This window comes from Pleurodeles waltl, chromosome 8, assembly GCF_031143425.1.
Source record: "Pleurodeles waltl isolate 20211129_DDA chromosome 8, aPleWal1.hap1.20221129, whole genome shotgun sequence".
Taxonomy (NCBI): domain Eukaryota; kingdom Metazoa; phylum Chordata; class Amphibia; order Caudata; family Salamandridae; genus Pleurodeles; species Pleurodeles waltl.
Window position 1 is genome coordinate 157,188,568 of NC_090447.1, and position 24,010 is coordinate 157,212,577.

At 41.4% G+C, this 24,010-nt stretch overlaps 1 protein-coding gene across 1 annotated transcript in view; it reads left to right on the forward strand.

Annotated features, from left to right (window-relative positions):
- Positions 1-24,010, forward strand: part of TMEM135 (transmembrane protein 135) — a 943,226-nt gene that overhangs the window by 438,115 nt on the left and 481,101 nt on the right. Inside the window, exon 5 of the mRNA XM_069203998.1 lies at positions 15,320-15,385. Within this exon, the coding sequence (XP_069060099.1) occupies positions 15,320-15,385 (66 nt within the window). The remainder of the gene's footprint in view (positions 1-15,319; positions 15,386-24,010) is intronic.

The following is a 24,010-nucleotide window of genomic DNA, read 5'->3' on the forward strand; positions in this document are numbered from 1 at the left end:
TGACACACCAGTAGTTAGTGTTCTTCATGGCTCTGTGCTTCTGGTGTGGAAAGTTGTGAAAAGAAACTGACGTCGATGCACCTGGGTGGCGCCTATATAGGACCCGCGGCATCATATCCATCACAGACGATACCAATGACGGACGCAGAGCCGATCAACTCCACCTACCAGCGCACAGGTGTACTTTTCATGGAAATCTTGTGGATTCAATCTGACATCTGGGGAGAATTCAAAGGTAAAGATACTGCTGCTAGATTTAGGTGGTCATTCTGAGTCTGGCGGTCTTGAGACCACCAGACTCTGAGTGGCAGTCGGACCGTGGTGGCAGTCCAATCTGCCCCATTCTGACTGTGGCGGAGCTGCCACGGTCCAACTGCTGACACCGCCAGGCTGCAGTCAGCCTGCAGCCTGGCGTTCCCAGCGGTTGTAATCCACCAGGGCAGTGCTGCAAGCAGCGCTGCCCTCTGGATTTCGAGTCCCCATCCACCAGCCTTTCCATGGCGGTTTACACCGCCATGGAAAAGCTGGCGGAATGGGGGTGCCCAGGGCCCCCATGCACATCCCGTCGCGCATTTCACTGCCCGAATTATGGGCAGTGAAATGCGCAACGGGTGCTGCTGCACCCACTGCATCGCCACATTGGCGCTGGCTGGATTCGGAGTGTCAATGTTAAGGCCCTCTTCACCGCAGGGCCGGTGTGCGGAAACACTGTTTCCGCCCGCCGGCTGTGCGGTAAACTTGGAATAGGGCCGGCGGTGTCCTGGCGGCACTAGCGGTCAGGTGGCAGGTTGAGCTTGACGGACGGCCTCCGCTATCTGCCAAACTCAGAATGACCACCTTAGTCTCTGCCAGATAAGGCGTTACTGAATGTAAATATCTCATCATTTATGGGGAGTTTAATGCTATCTAGATATTGCTCTTTTTCTTTTTGCGAGGAGACTTCTAGTGTATGACATTTTGTAAAACTGCTGGAACTCCTCCAGATTAACGTCCTGTTTCCGGAGTATATGTCCCTTTGTGGATTTAGTCATCCTAACATATCCTTGTTCTCTTTTCCCTTGTAACCTTCTGGCAAGGAGTGCCCTTACTTTGTTTTCAGCCATGTTTTATTGTTTCCTTAATTGCAAAAGTGATTATTCAGCTGTGCAGCATTGTTAATGTGGAAAGCTATCAGCTAACCCCTTAGCTATGTCAGTCTACGATGGTTAGAGATAGAGGGATTGGATTGAGATTCATTTTTTGCATCTCTCAACTACCCTTCCAATTTCTGGGTTTTTAATATCTGTATTCTTCTCAAATGTTCAAGAGCTGAGATGCAATATCCCATGAGGAGAGCTTTAAAGGAGTCCCAATTTCCCGGAGCTGAGTGTAGCCATTCTCCCTTTGTCTGAAATATTTCTCTATTTTATAAGCAACTAAGTAAGTTCTAACAATAGGGTCCCTAAGCAAAGAATGGTGCAAAAGTAATGGAGGTGCCATCTTATTTTGAAAGTGAAAATTAATTTCCGCAGTTGCTAAACCATTGTAGGAGACGGCCATTTGCCCAATAGTTTCCTTTCAACCAATACCGTTAGGGGGTGTTCACAAAGATGATTTAAATGTGAGATTATGTGCTGTGCACATGAAGAAAAAAAGCTAACCCTCCATGCGTCTCTCAGGCCTCAACCAGTTAGTCAAGTTTGGAAAACGCCCCTGATCCACCATCATTTGGTTAAGATCTATCCAGTTATTCATTCAGTTATATATTAAACTTCCTATCAGTGTTATATCTCCTTCAGCAAACTCCCCTAATGTGGAGAATACGTCAACCAAAAAGGGTTCTTGAGAGGAGTTTGAGAATAAAGTGTTTCTACTGTACATATATGGCTTTCAAAACTGATTTTGAAGAGAAAGTAAAGTCCCTCCCTATCCCTTTTCATCTCCATTATTGATATTGAGAGAGTTCTCCTAAAATGTATTGCTGCTCTATTGTGTTTCATAATGTCTTGGGCTAAAATAGGCAACTGGGTAATGTCTAGTTTTTATTTTCCTGTGGTCCCTTATATTTAGGTGCATTTCTTGTATACAGAAGATATCAGGTTGCTAATCTTCAATGGATTTTCATATTGCCTCCCTCTTGAATGTTGATTTTATGCATTTTACTACATATATTAGCACTTTCACCATGCTTATCTATTGCCATTTACTAATTGGACGTTAGGGCCTTTGTTGTTGCACTTGTTTGAGTGGGGGGCATACCACCACAGATCGTTTTCCCATTATCGTTTTTCTAATAATCACCTAGACCTTGAAAAAATATAATTTGTTTAACCTATTCCCCCTTACCCTATTTACTCAACTGTTTTCCCTGAGTATAGGGAAATTCTTCATAATACCCACCCTACTGCCTTCTGCCCTCTGTCTCTCCTGCCCAATGATACACCATTTAAATCATGTTTGTTATCACTGCTGTAACTTAACTTAATATTGTGAGGTGTCTTCCAAAACCAACTGTTACATCCCCGTTCGTCGCCCAAACACAAGATATCCCATTTTCCTAGGCCCTGAGATTTGAAAGTCTGACGGCAAGTCAGAATGTCAGATTTACTTATATGTACTATAAAATGCCCTTGGGTTGTTACATTCATGTATGAATGTCTTTCTTAGCATTTCACATGTTCTCGGCTCAATTTTCTACTTTTACTTCCTCTTAATGTGTACCATGATGTCTGGTGAGTTCCATGCTGAGATCGTGGTCTCTTTGCGTTCTCTAGTGATTTTCAGTCTAGGTCAGTAGTGTTCACCTGTAATTCTAGGATTTTCGCAGCTTCCCCCTTTCCTGCTATGCGATGTATGACCTCCGTTGGGATTGAATGTTATTCGTAATGGATAAGTCCATGTGTACCGCACTTTACCTTCACATAGCTTATCTGTATTAGGTTGGAAGTCTCAATTTCTTTATACAGTGACTTGTGAGAGATTCTGGAAGACAGAACAGGAATGCCCATTGGCAGTGACCTCCTACATGTTTCTGGCTGCCCATAGTACCTGTTCTTTGTCAATGTATTAATGGAATTTCCCCAGGATGTCTTGCAGGTGTATCCCCTGCTGAGTTCCTCTCAGTCCCTCACAGTATGCTCTGTCCAGAAGTACTTCCATTTGAGTGTTACTCTGCAGTGATAAGAATAGATCTGCATATAGGCTAGGATATACAACCTTTCTGCTTCTTCAGCGATGTCCCTGGCATGTAAATCTTTCGCTTCTGAATCTATTTTCCAGATTTTTTATATCAGCAGATCCCCCAACCCCTCTCGAGGGGTTAACAAGGCTTATCTTATTTGTTCAGCGCACACAGTAAGTAGTTTTAATTCGGTTAAGGCCTGTCACTGTGATGCGGAATGGAGACAGCCCAGCACTATAAAATATGCAATGTGCTTTCTCAGTTAGTTTAATCTTTCCTGGATACTGGGGCTCAATTTTGTTCTTCACTGTTTGCCTAGTCACTGATGCAGAATCCTGGGGCTTCCCTGGAGCTTTTGTCAAGAAGGACAATACTTAAAATTGCAGACCGTTAACTTATGTTTATGTTGTGAGCTTTCGCTTTGCCTTTGACAGTGATTGGCACCTTCTAACTTTGTTTCACCACCTTTATGCATGTGATGTAGTCGGCTACCTCCATAATTTGCACTGTGCCCACAGGGGACCCACTCTTTCCCTTCTCTGTCTTGCAAAAACTGCTATGGGGCCTTCGGTCTGAGAGTGCTTAAGATGGGCTTTCTGCTGTGCTTTTCTTTGTTATTGAGGTGCAGTCAGCTGCTCAGACTGCCCCGTGTACCTCTCCAGGCGGGCCTTGTTTCCGGGAGCTCTCTGTCTTGAGCTGCTAACTTAGGGCCTTATGTCCAGAGAGCTGCTGCAAACCAGTCTGAACCCTAGGTTGTTGTCCTGGACAGTGGCCCCCTCATTGTGCACCGCTGTTACACCTGAACACTAAGGGCCTGATTTAGATATTGGCGGATGAGTTATTGCGTCACAACGTTGACGGATATCCCGTTCCCCAAAATCTAAATCCCATAGGATATAGTGAGATTTAGATTTAGATTTCAGCAGACAGCATATCTGTCACCGTTGTGACAGAGTAACTTTGCAAATATCTAAGTCCCACCCTTACAGAGCTGCTTTTTCCACCTTTAATTCTTAGCAGGAGAGTTTAGGGTGGCATTCGTGTGTACTGCTGCAAAGTTTCCTTATCAAGCTCTACGATACTGCCCTTTTCAGTTCAAGGGTAGGACTGAGTTCACCCTTGAAGTGACTTCAGTTTTGACTTGTTCAATTTTAGATGATGGCTTACAAAAGTTACCGGTTCCTGGTTCTCTGCGGTCAGTGGACCAAAGAATTGCCATCTTGGCCCTCCTCACTCCTCCCACTGTCTTAAACCATGCCATGTTATGAATTTATGAGCTGGGAAATGCAGTTACTGCTAGGGAAAATTACACTTTTGAAGAGTTTCCAAGCCATTTCCCTGCCCTTCTGTGTATGTGCCATTTTCAAATATATCCCTCTAATTTTTACCCTAGTGTAGTTATTTATCCCTACAGAACTATTATTATGGGGACAATTGTAGGTGCATTAAATTCATCTAAGCAGTATCTGAGAGGAGAGAGGCATCAGAGGATTTTACAATATGTGGCCAGCTTACTAGGTGGCATTAGGCCTGCTTTTGTTTTGGATGTAGACGTCTTGGAGCTTCCCATTTAATGCCTGTTGCAAACATACTAAAAGGGATTCACCTTTGCGTGGAGGATTATGTGTTTCTTGGTGAAATGTTCTTAATGGTTTCTAGATTAAACACTTGTGCTACTTCTTTGGCCTTTCATTTTCTTTGCAACTTTCTTCTTGGATAGACCCACATTTTGTACTTGGAAATCTTCCTTCAAGGGCTTTAGAAAGCCAGCTTAGGGCAGAGTTCACTAGTTACTGCTACTAAGTGCTGGAGGAGTGTATTTGTAAAGCATCCTTTTTCGTTAAGTCCTCAAGCTTTGTGTTGTCTGTTCGTTAGGGTGACTTTTGACCCAAACTCGTTCAAACCCTTTCTTTATGCCTGGCTAACTCGTTTACTGAACATTATCAGGAATGCAGACGTTTTTGTCTTGCCAGCTCTTAAAGGGGAGAATCTGTTGTGCAGATATACTGCCAAGCTGCATAAACCCCCTCAAGAAAGAGGGTGACTACGTTCACACAGCAGTGACCCAAAAGTACATATATTCTACCTTGGTAAATAGTTAAAAGGTTAGAGATGCTTTTAAAATACTTTCTCCTTCCGGTGAATTACTTTTTGTTATAGAAGTTGTACACAGTATGTATACTTGGGTCAGGCATGTGTCTTTAATTCCAGACTAGTGGTGGTATAACAGTTTACCGAAATCATTCTCTTTCTTTCCCGTCCATCAAAACCCCACTCTTTATACCTCTTTCACAGATAGCTTGCTTTTTTGTTTTCAATGAAAAAATACCGTTGTATCGTTTGTTCGGTTATTTTTCAAATCGGAGAACAGTTCCGGTTAACATTTTTACCCATGTCGCTTTAGGATTGAAACTCAGAAGCCGATCCAGTCACATTTATCTTACATAGTTTGTAAAGTCTGCAATGTTTTCAAGGTTTGATGAGGATTAGGTATTCACCCCCACCCATCGCCCGAGGCAAGGCAGCAAAATACTGCATAACCTTCCCAAAATGTCTACATAAAGTCTCCTAGCAAAGTTCGAGACTACTTAGCTGGAGCAAAACATACCTCTTATCATTTAATATCCAGAAGAAAATTTAAGTCTTGTTTATTTTCATATTCTCGATCAATAAATGAGCTCCATGATTGAAGGACTTTCAATGTCAATTCTAATAAAATATCAATGAATCCATCCAAAAAAATTCGTAGTAGGCCGGGGTAGCCGAACATGACTGGGTCACACGAGATCGAAGGAGAAAAGTGTGTGAATGTAGTGACCATTGCAGAGCTCAGATCGATCTGCACATTTTCTGAGAAAGCGACATTCCTCACGTTTACATTCTTTTTTCAAAATAATGAACATGCATGCCAGAAGAGATTAAAAACATGTATTCAGTCAAAAGGAAAAAAGTGACAATCGAAAATAAGGTGCATGAGTACAAATACCATTCCATCTTATTTGGTGGCAGCTGAAAAACTTGCTAAATATCTGTGAAATGTAGCTGGCGTAATTGAATAATTTAATGTTGCCAGGCAGAAACTCTGGTGTGGATCTGTTTAGTTTGGATCACTGCTTCAACTAATGCCTCATCCTTCCCAAACCCCACTAGGCTTCCTGCGGTATTTACCCTCAATTACTAGGACAGTTAGGTTATCATTGGGTGGACACAGACATGAGCATGGAAAAAAGCACTGCATGGCTTCTGTCCCCGTTCTTCCTTGAGGGCCTCCTAGCCTTAGCGCAGTTTTTAGTGACACCATGACGGGCGACAACCAGTTTATTTGTTCGATAATTAGGAGTGTCGGAGTGAAGAGTTTTATGTACAATGCAGACAAGATTGAGAGTAATATGACTGAACTTCCTGGTATCGGAGAACAGTCTGGCTGAAGTGTGAGTGCTGCCTCTCAAAAGGATCAATAAGTAACTTGGGAATTCTTGAGGGCAGAGGGCTTCCATGGTCGATTCTTGAGAGCAAAAGAAACTGGACCAAATCTATAAAATCTTCAGGCGGCTGAAAACATTGATGCCACATCGAATTGTGCTCCTTTTTGCTAAGGAGTTAATGTGGCTTTGGAGATTGGAATTTTGTCCAGCACGAGTTGGCGCGATCGATGATGGAAGAGCAGCCCTCCTAGATGTGGAGAGCATTTAGTCAAACTTGCACCACAAATGAGCAATTAATGGGATGAATCAGTAGGAATTCAGTTTTTGTGAGGTTTAACTTGAGATGGTGCTGCATCATCCATAATTGTATGCATTCCCTAATCTGTGAAAGGAATGAAGTATCTTCTGTGGAGGTTATTTTTAAATAAACATACATGTCAACTTAGAAACGGTATAAGATGTTGAAGTTTGATAGAATAAAAAATCCAAGTGTTTCCATTTATAAATGGAAGAGGGTGGGCGAGAAGTCGAGCTCTGAGGAATACCTTGCTAAAGAGGCGAAGGAAAGAAGCAGGAGTCTAAAACGTCTAGAGACTGATTGCAGTTGTCAAGGTAAGACGCTCAGGGTCCTCCCTCTGATTTCCATTCTCTCATCAATGATCTTGAGAAGATTGTAATAGTTAACTGTGTCAAACTCTTCAAAGATATCAAGCAGGATAAGGAGGCAGGAGTTCATCACCACAGTCGGAAGCATTGCAGTCTCAAAGGAGCAGCCCACCCCGAAGCCTGGTAGTAAATGATCAAGAAGGTTGCGTTTGGTAATCAGTTGTTTGAGGTGGTTCTCAGCACAGTTTTCCATCACTTTGTCCAGGAATGTGAGTAGATATTGGGGAGTAGTTATTCATATCTTCGGGGTCAGCATCAGGTTTTTCAGAAGTTTTATTGACTTTATTCACTGTAATCGAAGACATTTGTAAAATACTATCCCTTTGAAGTCTTAATTACAAAATGTGTTTCTCCTCAGGTTGTACCAATCTGTCACAGGCTTCTCACTAGGCCATATGTTTCATACTGAAACTTCAAATAGACTTTTTGTTTCTTCCTAGTATTTTCTCTTATAATAAAACATTTCTAAAACCTGTTGTTCACATCAATGCACCTTACTTTGTTAGTCAGTTATTCACATAGGTGAACATTTTACCTCATTTTCAGATTATTGTGCATCAATAAATAATTCATTATTAATTTTAGAGACATATGGGCGGATTCACAAAGTGTATAAAAAAGCATTGGGTGCTAAATTAACTTTCTGCACTCATCTTTTCAGTGGGCTCCTGAACTACTGTTTTTAACATTTTTTTAAAACATTTTTTGAATCAACAGCTCAGGTTACAAACCATTGATACATTCCTTTATGGATTACAAATAGGAGTGGAACACCCCTTTCATGCCTTCCTATTGCCATTTGGACAGACCCACAAAAGACCTTTTCAGAGTCCTAAACTGGCTTTTGTTAACAGTAAAATGGTACTTTGCTGGAACAAACCCTGTGATTTTGAGAATATCGGGCTTTGCAACCACAGCATACCTTGGGGCATCATGCCGTTGATATGGAACTTTTTTTTTCAAGAAATAGATGGTGGTTTCTATTTAGAACTATTATATAGCATTTCACAAGTTTTTGCTTGCTGTCATGTAGCCACTGTTCGACAAACATCTTTCCTTATCCTACGTTTTCTTCACCGCAGTTTTCCGTTACTGCTGTTGTAAAATGCAATAGCCCTTAAAAGCGAATGGATTGTTACCAGGTTTATACTGTGCTTTGCATTCCTTTCCTAAGAATTCGTCGCCATTATCATTTTGTAATAAAAGTAATAGTCGTAGTATTTCACTGTAGTTGCAGTTTGTTACCACTGGAGATAGAAGTTTCCCCGGTATATACTTGGTTTGCAGGGAGATGTCGCACTACGTTGTGGGAAATGAGCATAATCTAGCATCAGTCCTCTCAAGCCATTTCTGAATATAGAAGATGCTGTCAAATGATTATGAAATCATCCAGGCTTCCCTCCAGTTACATTGCTGCAGGTTAGTAAAATTGGGTCGGAAGCTTTTACTTACAAAATCACAGGCCACTCGGTGGGATCCTTTACTGAAAGACCCACAGACCATCTCAGATACTTGTACATTTCAATCTTCCAGAGAGCATCCATTTGGCCACTAAACTTGTTGGCTCCAGGTAATTCGGGTATGACATTTAGGAGCACCTATGCGCCAAGATCCTCAGCCCTAAAACCTAAACACCCCAACCCACCCCTTAAACCTAAACCCTGATTCCCCCCTCCCCCAAACCCTAATCACCCCCAGCCCCCCACCCCACCCCAAAAACTAAAAATACCCTGAGTCCCCACCAGCCCCTAAAACCTAAACCTAAACCCCCAACCCACCTCTTAAACCTAAACCCTGACCCCCCTCCTCTAAACCCTAATCACCCCCAGCCCCCCACCCCACCAACTAAAAATGCCGAGTCCCCACCCCGCCCCTAAAACCTAAACCTAAACACCCCAACCCACCCCTTAAACGTAAACCCTGACCGCCCTCCCCCTAAACCCTAATCACCCCCAGCCCCTCACCCCACCCCAAAAACTAAAACTACTCTGAGTACCCACCCCGCCCCTAAAACCTAAACACCCCAACCCACCCCTTAAACCTAAACCCCTCCCCCTCTCTCCCCCCACACCCTAATCACCCCGAGTCCCCCACCCCACCCCCCAAAAAAACCCAGTCCCAGCCCAACTTACCTCCTCCTTCACCGCGTCTACTCCGTCTCCCTTCTTCTGTACCTTAACCACACATGTACGTGGTTTTGACATGCGTGGTTAAGGTACTAAAACCAGGAAGTTGTGGAAAACGAAAGCGTTGTTTCGCTTTCATTTTTCACGACTTTGTGGTTTCGGAATCGTTGTTCCGGGTGTTTCCCCCAATTGACTCCCATACCATTCCCTAATTTAGTCTTATTGATCCAAAAATGCATCTTATGGGATCCCAAAATGCACATGTGATCCCAAAATGCCCTTCGGTTTATCCCACAATTCCCATCATTAGTCATAAAATCCCATTATGTATGTGGCTAAACTTCCCCTAATAGATCAGAGTAGCATGTTCACAGAAGCCTATCTGTAGAAGTATGATGCATACTTGATCAGCAAGATCGAGGATGCAACATTTTACCAACAAATGTTCATTATCAGACGTCAAGCTGTCTTCTGTTTAATGCATTTGACATTTAATAGAGAGCTCAACTTACCCTAACCCTATTTTGAGATATCACACAAGGATGAGCCTCATTTGTGATTCAGAATGTCAGATTGGATCTTGAAAACGTTTCCACTTGTCACAAAATATGCCTCCCTCTCTTCTGCAGTGGTGTATACATAATTATGCAAATGTGATCACTAGACTAGAGTGGCTGGCATATGCTTCATTCTTTCCCATGCTTGTTGCATTGGAGGAGTGAGTAAGAGGACATGTCCCAACAGCAGTAGTTGTGGTGTGCCCTCCCCCTCCACTGGCCCCGCTCACTAGCCAATAGCCAGGCCTCGTTCGATTTTAGCAGCCAACATGTGGTGTCTAACATGAGATCAGCAGGACAGTGTTAATCGTCCGCAGCAGCCACTGATATATCGATTAAATTTCTGGTTATTGTGTGGAACGGTGGGCCGGCCAGCATGTGGTGTAGGGCCTAAGCTTTCAATTTTGGTAATTGAGTTGTAATCCTAGCACTCTAATTTGACTGAATATCGAGGTTTTCTGAGCAAATAATGTATCTCATTGTGCCTGAAACGGGTAACTGTGACGCAATTTAAATAAGTGAAATATTAAATAATTGTGTCATTCAAATGTCTAAATCTTCACTTGATGTACACCATTTTGAGTATACGGTGCTCTGTTGCTCCTCAACTTAGTTATTGATAAATAAACTCCAATACATTAAAACTTATGTGCATACAAACCCTTTCCAGTGGTCTGTTTGCTGTCTGTTGCATCAGGAAATTGAAGCAGGTTCAGCGACCATTGAAGAGTGTCTGGTTGTTCTCGGAAAAAAAGAGTACACTTTGAGTTTATGAAATACTTTTGCAATTGTATGCTATAAATTACAAATATGAAGACCTAAATAAAAATAAATTGAAGTGAATTATGGTGGAAACCACATGTTACATAAGTATAACATTTCCGTTTAGTTATTTCGTCTTTCCTCTGCATTTATGTGCTGCCTTGCATTTTTCTATCCCTATTAAAAAAAAAAAAAAAAAAAAACATAGTCTTTAGGAAAGTAGTACTTCCAAGGCCTCTGGATAAAAGAGAGCTATAAATGTAATAGTATAGAAATGATCACATTTCGGATCACAGATGCCATTTTTTATTCTTCTTTAGGTTTCTGCTCGTCAGAAGGGATTTAGCTGCTTTGAGAGCTTACTGCTGCCAATTAGTGTCTATCTCCAGGTGGCTGCCTACTCTCTTTTTTTCAATTTAGTGAGGAAGCTACGCCTGTCGCACTAATCTCCTTAGCGCCACTCGACACGTAAAGAGCGGAGTTGCCATGTCGGCTTCTGAGGTGGCAGCCCAGCCCGCGCTGTGAATCCGCCAGGCCGCTGAATGGCGTTGACATCTGCTAGAAGCCGTGTGAGCCCCACTATATTAAAGGGGATCTCTTACTAGCAGGGGTGAAAGGAAAGGCACACACACCAGTGGTTTTCAAAGGAGACAAAGGGAAGCTTAGCTGTATTGACAGAGTGCTCTATTTGCCTGAAACATCCTTAAAAATGTTGGTGGGAAGAGCCGATGAAAGAGACCCATTCTGTGGGGGACAATAGGTTGCATGAGGTTCTCTTGCCCTTTATTTGTCGAGAGGGTGTGTAGGAGAATTGGATCTGAGAGTTGCCATGGATGCTAGTGAGGACAAATGAGCTCATGTATTGTAGTGGGCCGGGAGCAGGGCGGCATTTGTACCTCTGCCCAAACAGAAGTATAACATTGGTGGGGATTTTTTTTAAAAAACTGTTAAATCATAATTATTTTTCATATGCCTGTACTCCAACATTTTTTTTTTAATTTAAATTTCATTATTAAGAAGTGCTCATGTTGAGATTTTAATTTCTGTTTTTTAGGTCAATTGCACCTATATTTTGAGGAAGGAAATGTGAAAATCTAGTATTTGGTTTCCTGCAGTCAGATGCATCATCTTCTTTATACTATGGTCTGTAGTAGTTTGGCAGACTGTAATAGAACTGAAACATGCATCAGCAAAGGCTAAGGGTAGTTATAGCCTTTTTTAAAAGTTATGGGACAGTGATGCATTCTACAGTAATACTTTGAATGACTTATGGTCGCAATTCATAGGGTCTCCAGCGGCTTGCAGTGATCCCAGATGTTCCAACGGCCTGAGAGGTGCTGGTGCCACCTATCCATCAGTGCTAGTCCCAGAACCATCTGCAGCACCAATGCTCCTGGGCCCATGCCTGCTAGTACAAGAAATCTAAATGTTTGCTCCCCAGCACCAACTTCTACAGTGCTCACCACTTTTCTGTCCTCGCTCAGTGTCTGCTTTTATTGGCTGTGGGAAGGAGTGGTGAAGCTCTTTCATTGGTGCACACATATGTGCTTTCATTTGTATTGACTGTGTGGTTAGTTGTACATTCTTTACCCCACACGGGCCCTGTAGAGTTAGACTGAAAGAGTTAGAAGTCTCTGTGACTCACTCACAGGCGGGTGAGTAAAATGAGGGCTTAGACACATTGTGCAGGCTGGGAAGTAAGCAAGGAAACATACTAAAATTGAAGTGTATGTGGAGTCCCTGACTGAGATATTATACATGTAGACACTTAATTGAGACGAATGAAGCTGCAGTCATGCGTGCCGGCAGTCAAAATGTTGTAGGAGGTGGTCCATTCTATATTTGAGTCGTGCTGTTCAGGCGAGAGGTCACATATGAATTATTTATCTAAATCCGTGCAATAATTTGTCTGATCAGATGACACCACCTCTAGAAAACACTTAATGACGTGAGAACTTGAAATATTGCCTCCATTCTGTCAATTGTTATTAGCCCAAGTCAGTGCTGGTAATGGATCCTAAACCATCCAGTGATGGTCCATTCCTGGCTGTGTCACACAGCACAGGTGAAAGCAGCTCTTTATTTAGGGTGCTATGCAAGGCCAAAAAAACACGTGCAGTACTTACCGGTGATTAGCGAAGTGTCGTTTTGTGACAATCAGTTTGCCCATTTTTCTGATTAAAGTTGTTTTACAGTGAATGAAGATAATCTACTTCTGTCAGCAAAAATAAGTGTTTTGCAGCACCTTTATGTGCTCTTGACTAACGTCTAATAAATCAATACATGCATTAGGACACACATACTTAGTTTGTTCAAGTGGCAGTAAACATCCCTAATAGTGAAATGCTAATTTTAAGATCGAGATTGGTTTGCAAACAATTAGCACAAGAGGGAGCTCTTCTTTTTCCATCTCACGCATCAGGACAACATTTAAAAGAATTGTCTTGCAGTATGCTGTCAGTGAAGAGTACGTCTCCAGTGGTAGTTGCTACATGCCAGAATTCTAACCCTTTCTAGTAAATGGCGTGGTAGCGAGGCTCCTGGGATGCTGGCGATCACAGTAGTTTCTACATTCCGCAAGACGGCTATAGTGAGGTACAGAAGTTTCTGCCCAAACTAATCACTACTCACATAATTCGGAATGATGACTAAAGGGTCCCCAAGTGATTAATCTACCTACCTATCTATCTATCTGTCTGTTTGTTTTGCGGACAAAAGTAACAAGCATATGCAATGCAATGGGTTTCACATTTGCTCGAGTTAGAGCTATTAGCGTTGTAGATTCCCAACTGGACTTTTCTTGCCACATAAATTGAAAATGAAAAGTAAAACAGTTGACATAAGCAAGCCGATTCAAAGTGCCACGACCACCATGAGCGTGAGCGCGAAGGAGAGACACAATAGGAAAAAGAAGTTCGCTCGCAGTCAAACTTATTGGCAAAAGTGCAATTATACATATAACAGGGTCGATGGCCGAGGCGGTAACAAAACTGCCCCAGGGAGGGACAAACGTAAAGCATTTACCAATGATAACAACGGATTTTTGAAAAGCAAGCCCACAAACGAGGGATTGTGATGGGCATGCAGTGGACGTGGTTAAAAGCCCACAGATAGATTCCAATACGTCAGAGCGCTAACTAGGGGTGATTTGCCACTATTTATTCCCGTCTCTTGATTTGCTGCTTCCTGGAGGTGCACACAGCTCTCTTCCCAACATGCCATGATGAAGAGATTACCAGTGATTGGTGTGGATAGGGACTAGTTTAAACCAGTGACATGGCAGGTATCTCATCAGACGAGACCAACAATTTACAGGGATGCTGGGTACAGGCTGTGGTAGAAGCCTAGCTCTCATGTGTGAAGCTAAAGTGAGGTACAATTAAAGTGCCATTTGCTGCCCTGAAACAACTTAAATGGTATTGGGAGAGGCATGGCTTTTGGTCTCCAACAGTGGCTCTCCAGGTAGCCAAAGTGGGATGTAAGAATAGTTGACAAATAGGTGCACAGATCCAGTGGCGGGCGGTGGCCCTCAACATTGGAGGGTCTTTGAGGCCAGCACCAAACCAGTGGCAGGCACTGTGTAAACCAACAATGCCTTTAGGCTGAAATTCCAAAGCTCTCAATCATGGCTCGTTATCTTATAATGGGCCGTGACTGAGAGCTCTGGAATTAAGGCTGAAGGCAGTGCGAGTTTCTCACAGTGCCTGTCAGTGGGCGAAAAAGGTTAAAATAAAAAGAAATAAAAAGAAAAACAAACTTACCTTTTTCGTCTTGATTGCAGAATCATCCTGGAGCCTCAGCCAGCTCTCCTCTCAAAATCCCAACGCTGCTTTCATTCTGCAGATGAGCAGCATAAGAGCAGTGCCAGAACTGGCTGGAGTGGGCTGCCTCGATGCTTCAGCAGGCACAGCTAGGTGGAGAGGTTGTACTGCGCATGGCAGTCTTGCTGGCTCAAGACAGCTGCCCAAACTGACATGCGCAGTGTAAACTGGTGGAGTGAGCACCACTCAAATGCTGCCAGTCAGCAGCAAAGCCCCACACCCAAACTCTGCTAAAATGGTAATTCATTTTATTTTTCACTTTTGCTCCACTGGCAGCAGGGGGGACGACTGTCCTCTGCCCTAATGGGTTGGAGGTGGTGGGAGGCACCGCTGCACAGATCAGATGTCACAACATTAAGTAACTTAGAAGGGCTGTAAAAATGGAAGCAATTTTCATATGTAAAATAAAGTAATTTAGCGAAAGATTGGTAAAATGTTCATGCTATTGCTAGCTGAATTAATAATTTAATTCACGAGTCTTCTGCAAAGACAAATACCTAATTTTTAAAAAGCCATTCATGGCACTAAGCTTGTGTATCCTGCTCCTATTTTGTGCTCATTGACGTAAGTTACACGAGTCAATTTTCTGTTTTTTTTACGAATCTGCTTCTTCAGAGCCTGCATAGTCTTTAATAGTGTACTTACTGTACGAAATACTTGGTTTTCACATTTTACTTTTAAGAGCTGAACTAACACAACTTAAGGTTTGGATTTCAAAGTTTAATGTTTATCATCCTAACTCTTACCGTGATATTTAACAACTTTGTTTTATTAAAACGTCTCGTTTTCTATTCATTTTTAGGCCACGGAAACTTTATTTCGAATGGCCGTCGCAAGAGGATTTATCACACCGATGAGAAACGGAGAAGTAAGAACAGCATTTTATGTTGTGCCTCACTTATGCCAACTGCGTTTTTTTCTCCTTCAATTTGTGGCATTATTCACTTCCTTTGTCATAGCTGCGTGAAGTCGTCACTTTGTTTTTAAAGTAAACAGGACAGTACACTTTTTACTATAAATAAGGTTGTGCGTTATCATCGATATGTTTTTCAATGTTCTGGACATGTTTTTTTCAAAGAGTGGGTATCCTCCTTTTGTAATATCAGAAATGCTGTTGCTTTTGTTTGGGGATCTATTGTTATTGTCTCACTCTGCCATTTGCACAAAAATGAAATATCAGCAACAAACCTCCACAAACTAGACGGACTGGAGGATGTGGTGCTAAATGAATTCAGGTCACACCTATAATCCCCCAGGAGGGGGCGCTTGTCTCTAGTTCAGAGAATCCATGGCTGAGCCGTGTTGGACCCAGAGGACTCCTAGAGGCCTCGCTCACAGAGCTGTTGTTTGAACCAAGAAGCATATGGAAAGGAGCAGGTCAGGGCTATAGGGAGTTGTTTGTCCTGAGTATTCTGCCCAGGGTCCAAGATAGCAGATCCTCTTCTGAAACACCTGATCAAATCTTTAATCACACTGGAAATCCCCACTGTATTTTCTACTTCCTCTTGATTCAGCTTTACGTTTTTTAGGAGTTCACAAAGGTTCACTTGAGTACTCCTGGAAATCTGCAACTGATTTTTTCGCAAGAGCACTCTTGAATTTTATTTGTGAATTCCTTTTTCGCAAGTACGCTTACAAATTATTTTTATCATCAAACAAGTCTGTTTCAACAAGATGACCTGCCTAGTTAACTTCCTTTTAATGGCAACGCTTTAGTTTTTGGATAAAACACCACAAATCCTTGAAAAAAAAGAATAAAAAGCCCATGGATAATTTAAGATAAAACAGACATAGTGATTATTCTAATGTGATTAAAATTGTCTTAGTCGTGCTATTGTGTTTTGTAATACTGTTATTGTATTTACATAGCGGTTACTGTCCCTCACAAGGCGTCAAGGCGCTTTTCGGCGAATAGCACATTATGTTTTTGGCATTTTTTAATTGCTCATTCTCAAACTGGTTTTCCATTTGTACAGAACTGCCAGGGGCGTAACAACGGTCCCTGCAGCCCCTGCAGTGTAGGAGGGCTACCAACCCTCCAAGAAGCCCCAACCTTTGAGGAGGGCCAATATTCAGCCAAAGCCCAATGAGTGTGGGAGCTGTTAAGCCAATCAATCAACTGTGTCTGATGCTAATTGATGTTTGATTGCTGGAGATTAGTATGGAGCATGGTCAATGTTTATTCAAGTGTTTTGTGTAGGTTAGTGTGAAGGTAAATTGTGATCAGTTCTGAGAGATCACCGTAGGCTGTTGTGCATGGATGGGTTTGCTGAAGGACTCACGTTTTCCTGCATTGATTGGTTTGCTGTTGATTGTTCTGTCACAGGGACGTGTTCTTGACCTATGCATCAAGGTCCAGCTAAATAATTGTGATGTGATGTTGAGGACATGAGGGGTTGGTGTTCCTAAGTTACATATATCAAAATGGTTCTACAGTGAATACCACTGTGGTGCTTTACAGTGCTGTTGGTTTGCTTGTGCTTTGCCAGTCATAAGTCGATGTAGGGTGCCATCAGGGTGTGAAAGTTCTGTCTAATGTGTTATTTTGTGTCTTTATTTGAAGGTATGTCTGAGATATTATGTGATATTATTGAGTGAATAGTGTTGTTGGATTGTTGATGAAACCTGAACATGGTATATTTGACATGTCAGTTGCATGTAACAAATACTGTTTTATAGCCTCCGAATGGGGTGGGGTGGGGTGAGTCTAGGTTTTGAATGATATGTGCAAGCAGAAGTTAGCTATTATGTAATCCATAGCTGCTGTATTTGTGTCTGATGTTAGTCTCTATCTCCAGACGACATATGTAAATGAACCATGAGCCATGTCCATGACCCCACTTTTCTTTACATTAATTCCTACCTTGATCCTCTTGTGGTTGATTCCTGTCCAAGAGCTTCACTTGTGTGTGCTCTGTTCCTCAAAGACTGTTTGAGGGATCTTTTTCATGTTCCATGTGTGGCTGTAACCCTGTCCTCAGTGAATGGTCTGCTCTACGATCTCAATATGGGTGATTCTGGTTGAATAATGTACTGATGGATCTTGCCACAGATTCATCTCAGAGTACCTGTCCTCTGGAGAGATTTGCAGTGAGAAGGAATTCGTCATTGATGGGCTTCAGTTTGAGGTAGGTGATGGAAATCCACGGCTGGGTTAAAATGTGGAAGGTCTTAAGTTGGCAAGTATCTATTTTTGATGTTATGTTGAGATAATCTTGGATGCGTACTGATGGATCCTTGTTCTCTAGTTTTCAAGGAGGACTCTGAGAAGCTCCACACACTACCAGTAACTGTGTGGATACCTGTGATACTTCTATGCAGGCATTCAGACATTGTTCATATCTGGTGGGTCCCATTATAATGAGTTAATGTGATTAGAGAGAAAAGGGGAGATGGGGAGACCTTGTTTAGTAAGGAGTTGGTGAAATCCAAGTGAGTTGACAGGCTAATCAGTAAGGTGTGATGATTTATTGCATCACTGGTTTCTAATCAATCACAGTGGATTAGAAGGGAGTGTTCTAAGTTGTCTTGGTCTAGTACCTGGATACTTGCTTTTTCTTATGTAAGGTGTGTTGTGAAATTGGGCTGATGGAGATGGGAGTGAATGTTTTTTTTAGTTGGATGGCAACAGCTTTCCTAAAAGTGTTCCTAAGCAAGGTAGGTTTGTGAATAGTCACTACTTAGTTATGTCGTTATTGTCAAGATTTGTGCTTCATAGTATGAGGAAGATTTATTAACTCTTGAGTGCATTAGAGACAATGCCCTATGCAAGTGAGGCATCAATGATGCTGAGTAATGGTGTTAGTACTTATTTGGACAGGCTTTTCACAATGGTAGATGGAAGGATGCTATCTTTTTATGGGGTAGTTTTAAGAAGGTGAGAATATTGGGAAGGTCTTTCACAGTGGCCAGTCTCAAGAAAGCCCATTTGAGAATGTTCCGAGGAGGAATGGAAGAGATGTTCTTTGATGCTATTGATGTGTTGCCTGATTTTGTCTATTTTACCAGTCAGTTGATTGATTACATAGTACTTGCTTATTTAATTTATATAATAACAAAGAGGAATTTGCCTCTTTTAGTTGTTTCTTTCATGTTTGACTGTTAGTATGAGGCTTTGGCTGTTGGATTTATATTTCTGTATGAGAAGCGTAAAGCTTGTAGGTTTGTGAGCTTGGTATTGAACGTAGCACAATATTTCTTTTCTTCTGTAAAAGTAGCTTGATTGTGGTCACATAGTTATTGTGTGTAGCAGGCAGCAGAGTTTGAAATCTAGATGTGCTTAGTTTCCAGGAATGTGAGCATGAGTACTAGCCTTTGGGGCAGTGTTGAGTGTGCTCAGTAGGCAGCCAACATGAGTTGTGAGGATAATTCCAATTGCAGAGGTATTGATTTTATTGAGGTAATGCGTCATGGAGTGGACTTACTTTCAGTGGTTTAAGGTGGTCTGTGGTGTATCTGGCATGGATAATGATGGGGAACAGTACATGATCAAACCAGTCTTGTTAGAATGGGTAGAGACTTGCAGTCATTTTCATTGAGGTGAAGGCAAAGTCAAAGGTGATGCCTTTGGAGTGGGATTGATTGGTTATGTTTTCCTGATGTTGACTGTATTCAAGAGATCTCATAATGCTTTCTTCATGGACTTGTGGGTGTCTCTTGTTGGGCATTTGAGGTCCCCGGTGAAGATGTAGGTGTTGTTGTGGTATGACGTTTTGATGAAATAGCGATTTACTCATTGAAGTTTTTCCAATTTCTAGATGGTCTGTATATCAGGGTAAAGGTGTTATCTATGCTGATCAGAAGAGGGAAAAACAGTTAACAACACTGCAGGGATGTAGATGGTGAGGGCCTGAAGTTTGTAGGAAAGTTTGATGATCACAGTGAAGCTTTGGGCAGCTTTAAGTGCGTCTAATTGATATCCTGTATGCTGTAACATGTGGAGTTAAGGACATCAATTATGTTGTTGAGGTGATGCTGAGCAATGTTTTTTGTTGATCATGGCTTCAGTTCCTGTGGCATTGTATTAAGCAGCAGTTCTTATGCCTGTTTGCTGATGGGTGAAATATAAACTAGGTCTTGAGTTTATGTGCATAAAACTCTGGATTTGGCAGGATTGCTTATGAGTGTGCTGTGGTTACTGTGTGGGTGTGGCACATTATGGTTGTCTACCCTGTGGGTTAAATGCAGAGTTTTGTACCCTTAATCCATACCAGAGCATAACTGCCACAAACATGAATCACCATTGGTTTTATTTGGCTTTTGCTGAGGGCGGTCTGGGAGCACTAGAAACAGAGAAGACCTGGCAGGGGTCGGACAAGAACAGGAGGGAGATCATTGAGCAGGTGGTGGTTGCATCACACAATCAGCCTTCTGCCCAGGTGTTCCGCAGTGCTGGGGGTACTGGGCAACAAGCCTGGCGGTGGTCAGAGCCTGGAGGGTTACATTACAAACCTGCCAATCATGTTTCCTGTGTTGCTTGGGTGTCACAGAGTGCTTCCTAATGACGATAAAATCGAATCATAGTTATTTACTTTAATCTCTTTGCAGTGTAAAACCAGGTAAAACATCCATTATTGTATGTTCAACGATTTCCTTGCATGTCAATCTAAATAGTGCTTGTTGCTAGGATGGCTGTTGCTTGAATTGCTGTCCTGAAGTAAAGCAATGGGGCACCTAATGAAAATTGAATGTAATAATCATTTAATTTTTCTTTTTAAATTGAATTATATTTTTAATGTCAACTTCGATAAATGCAGCTACAACAGCACTTCTGTGTTATGTCTTAACACCGCTGTGTGCCAAATGGTGGATACTGTGGATATGAGAAAAGTATCTTCAACGTTTTACTTCTCAGTCAAAATGTGAAGAAAAAAAATTGTAAGTGTGTTTCCTTAACCTGAACAGCATCTCTGAGTTATAGTCCAATATTGTCTATTTTCTTATTATCTGCTTGAGGCAGCGACAATTAAGCTAAAATTAAATAAATGTTTTCTGGGAAAACTGTGGAATTTCATTTCTGGTAAGTGACCTCAATTTCCTAAGCTCCGCATACAACAAATAGCTTTACTTGTTTTAGAAATTAAAAGAAAATAATAGGTTTGGGGACCCCCATAATGGTCGATTTCACGTTGGCTGTACTGATTTAACCTATTTTCGTTTGTTTCTTATGAATGAATAGTTTGATTGCGGGGATTATTTATATTATATCCGATTGTTGCCATGCTTTACTTCACATGTGATATTTTTGTGATTATTCTATCAATGTTCAATTCACAAACAGATGGTAAAATCGTATATCTCCAGGTGTAACTGCCTTTCTGTTGAAGAGATTTACTGCTTGCTTTTTTAGAACCATGACAGTCAGGGGCATGCATTGCCTGCTACTTTGGGATAAAACGTGTGTAAATATATGATATTCACATACATTTTGGACATATTAGTGATTTTACTTAACCCTATGTGTGAGCATTTTATGTATCGCAGAAAGTCTTCATGCACAGAGCAAGGACATGTTAGATACTTTCTAATAAGCATTTTTTAACTTAAAAAATATTTTCTACAGAAAGGCGTTCTGTCACTCTCACTGCCAGTGAAAATAGGGTATTTTCTTGCACTTTCCTACAATTTCTGTACCACTTTCTCTTGGATCATTTAGGTGCAAGTTGAGTGTACAAAGCTTTATAGTACAATTAAGTTCCACACCAGGAGCTGTATCCTTGATTTATTGAGTCATGCAGTAATTGTGTCTTCCCCCTGTCATTCTGCCCTTTACTAATTTGCAGATACCCCCTGACCTCCATTTCGAGGTGTTACCTTGGAATTATCAATCCAATTTTTTAGCTAGGGCTGACTGAGGCCTCTAGTCTCATTATAGTTTTGGCATTGCTCTTGACAGAACAGCCTCAGTAATCTAGGTTTCAAAAGAAACAAATTGTACGTTCTACATATTAAGGGTTAAACGTTTAGAAGAATGTGGGAAAGGTATTGCAAATGTTTGTGAACAACTGTAAAGTTGCAACTCAGTGGGCTTTCACCTCACTTGCTTGAGCGGCTCTTCTGAATCTTCACTCAGATTACACATTAAGTGGAATCTTCCCACGTTAAGTGGCATCTCTGCATAGAGAAATATGTCAATCCCACAGCTGCCAATCCTGATCCTTTTTCTGTGGAATTGGTTTTGTGAATAGTCTATGTAGTCTAATTAGCTACTGAATTACCTTATGTTTATATTACCACCAAACATATTGGGATGTCAGAATGCATCCACGCTGACCAGATCATAGGAATAAATATGAGGTGATTATTTCCTTGCTTTCAATTTTGTTGAAGTCCACTCCCTAAAATCTACTTGCCTTGGATGTGAATATCTTTGTCTCTCGCCAAAAGGAAACCCAGTTATTGTTTCACTTTTGAGTTACTGTGCTCATAAATAGAATTCACAAAAGGTATCCAAGTATTTTGGGGAGTGGACTTGCTTACATTAGTCATGGAAGCACCACAGTTTCTTCTTACCCAGCTTGAAAATGTTTAGTGTATTAGTTTAGATTGCATTGAACATAATTTCCACTTTGATTTATGAGCTACTAGTGAGTCTGGCACTGTGAGGATTTTAAGTCTGATTTGTATGCGAGATGTTGCACAAAATGGACTAGGGAAGTTAATAGGAGCGAGATGAACCCGTGTTGTAGAGAACAAAAGAAGAGATGACTATTTCACGCAATATACGTAAACATGGTTATACTGTGCTCGTCTGACTTTCCTGTAACAAAATTACAAGTTCAGAAAAAGTCTCTTAGGTAAGTCAGCAGGCCTGTTTAGATATGATGTTATTTCTAAATGTGCTTCCATTAGGGGTTGAATACTACAATTTATTAACCAACATCTGAATAAGGATGATATAAAAATATGCAATGCAAAGCTGAAAATCCTTTGTCATAACACATGAACATTGGTTTGCTATTTACTTCTCATTAATTATTTCAAAGCTTTAAAGTTTTTTTTTTTGCTGTGCTACCCAAAGTATCTTCATTTGAAAATGTTTTCATCTATCATTTGTTCTAGTTAATTCTGTAAAATCATGTAGTGGAGTAGTTACACAAATCATGTTTTGCTTTCCATTAAAAAAGTGTTTTGTATAAGACTTAGTACCAAAGTTTTGTCCATGTCTACGTACTGTAAACCGCATACTCTAATGCATACTAATGTATAAGCTTGAGCACAACCAAAAGAACTCACGTCACTCTTAGTCCTGAACTCGTCATAACTTTCTGAGAAAACCACATGTTCAGAGTGGGAAAGATGCATGTGGCATTTTTCTGCTTTCGAAGACCTCTTTTGTGGCATTGGCTAACTTGTGCTTGCAGAGTCCTTTTATGGAGAAGCTTACGAAGATTCCCACAACACTTAATACCTTCTCATTTATCTTATTTTAATCAACACCATCAGGGAAATGTAGTTTAATAGCAGTGCTCTAAGATAGGATTGATCAAAGGATATTAAAGATCACATGAAAATAATAACACACACAGAAATAATGCCGGAAACCAAACAAGAAGGGAAACTAACAAGAAACTGTAGTTGATAAGACCAGGAGGCAAGCCTTATCAAACTGTTATCTGCAGTAAGATCCCTCCACATATTAGGCTCGATATTTGTTCCTGCATTTCATAAAGCAGGTACAGACTTTTTCTTCCAAAAGAACATCTTTTTTGATTAACCCTCTTGTCTCCTGCAATCTCTGGACTTCGCAACAAAGTTACCCTCTTTCTCATGTCCCCTCCACTTTTGAAAGACAAGTTGTGAATCATTTTCTACCCTAAGGATTGAGTGAGTACAGCACCAACATATTCCTTAGACATGTTGAGTAGCAATACCAACAAATAGATAAAACTCCTATTTTTATGTCAGTGAGCATATCACTAAAGGGCTTTGGCTCCACCCCTAAGTTGGGAGCCAGCAGTACATGTTTTGATTGGGCAGGCATTGTGTGCTTCCACAAAAAAGTGTGTGCCCTTCACACAGATTTGATCGTTTTGTTTATTTATCCAGCTGCCTGAGCTTGAACTTTCAGAAGCAGACTCATTACATTGTAAAGCTATTAAAGTATCTTAGATAACCAGATAATTTCTGGTGTTTTTCTCTGGCAGCATCTGAGAGGAAGGCAGCCATTAACCTACATGGATGTTTAGGCCTGGCTTAAAATTGCAACTGTCACCTGCAGGCGCACGGTTCCCTCCCTATTGTGGAGGAGCATCACCCCCCACCAGCAGCTGCAAACCTTTTACTATAAAACGATAATAAATTGTTTATTATCGTTTTATAGTAAAATGGGTGTGGCCACAGGCTATGACTGGGCACTCCCCCTCAGTGCTCATATATGTTTGGCTGGCCGTCTCGGGCTGGCCAAACACACATGCACACTAGGCTCTCTCCAACCCGGCACTGTGTTGCTGGGTTGGAGAGAGCAGGCAGAGACTTTCAGTCTGCTTCGGAG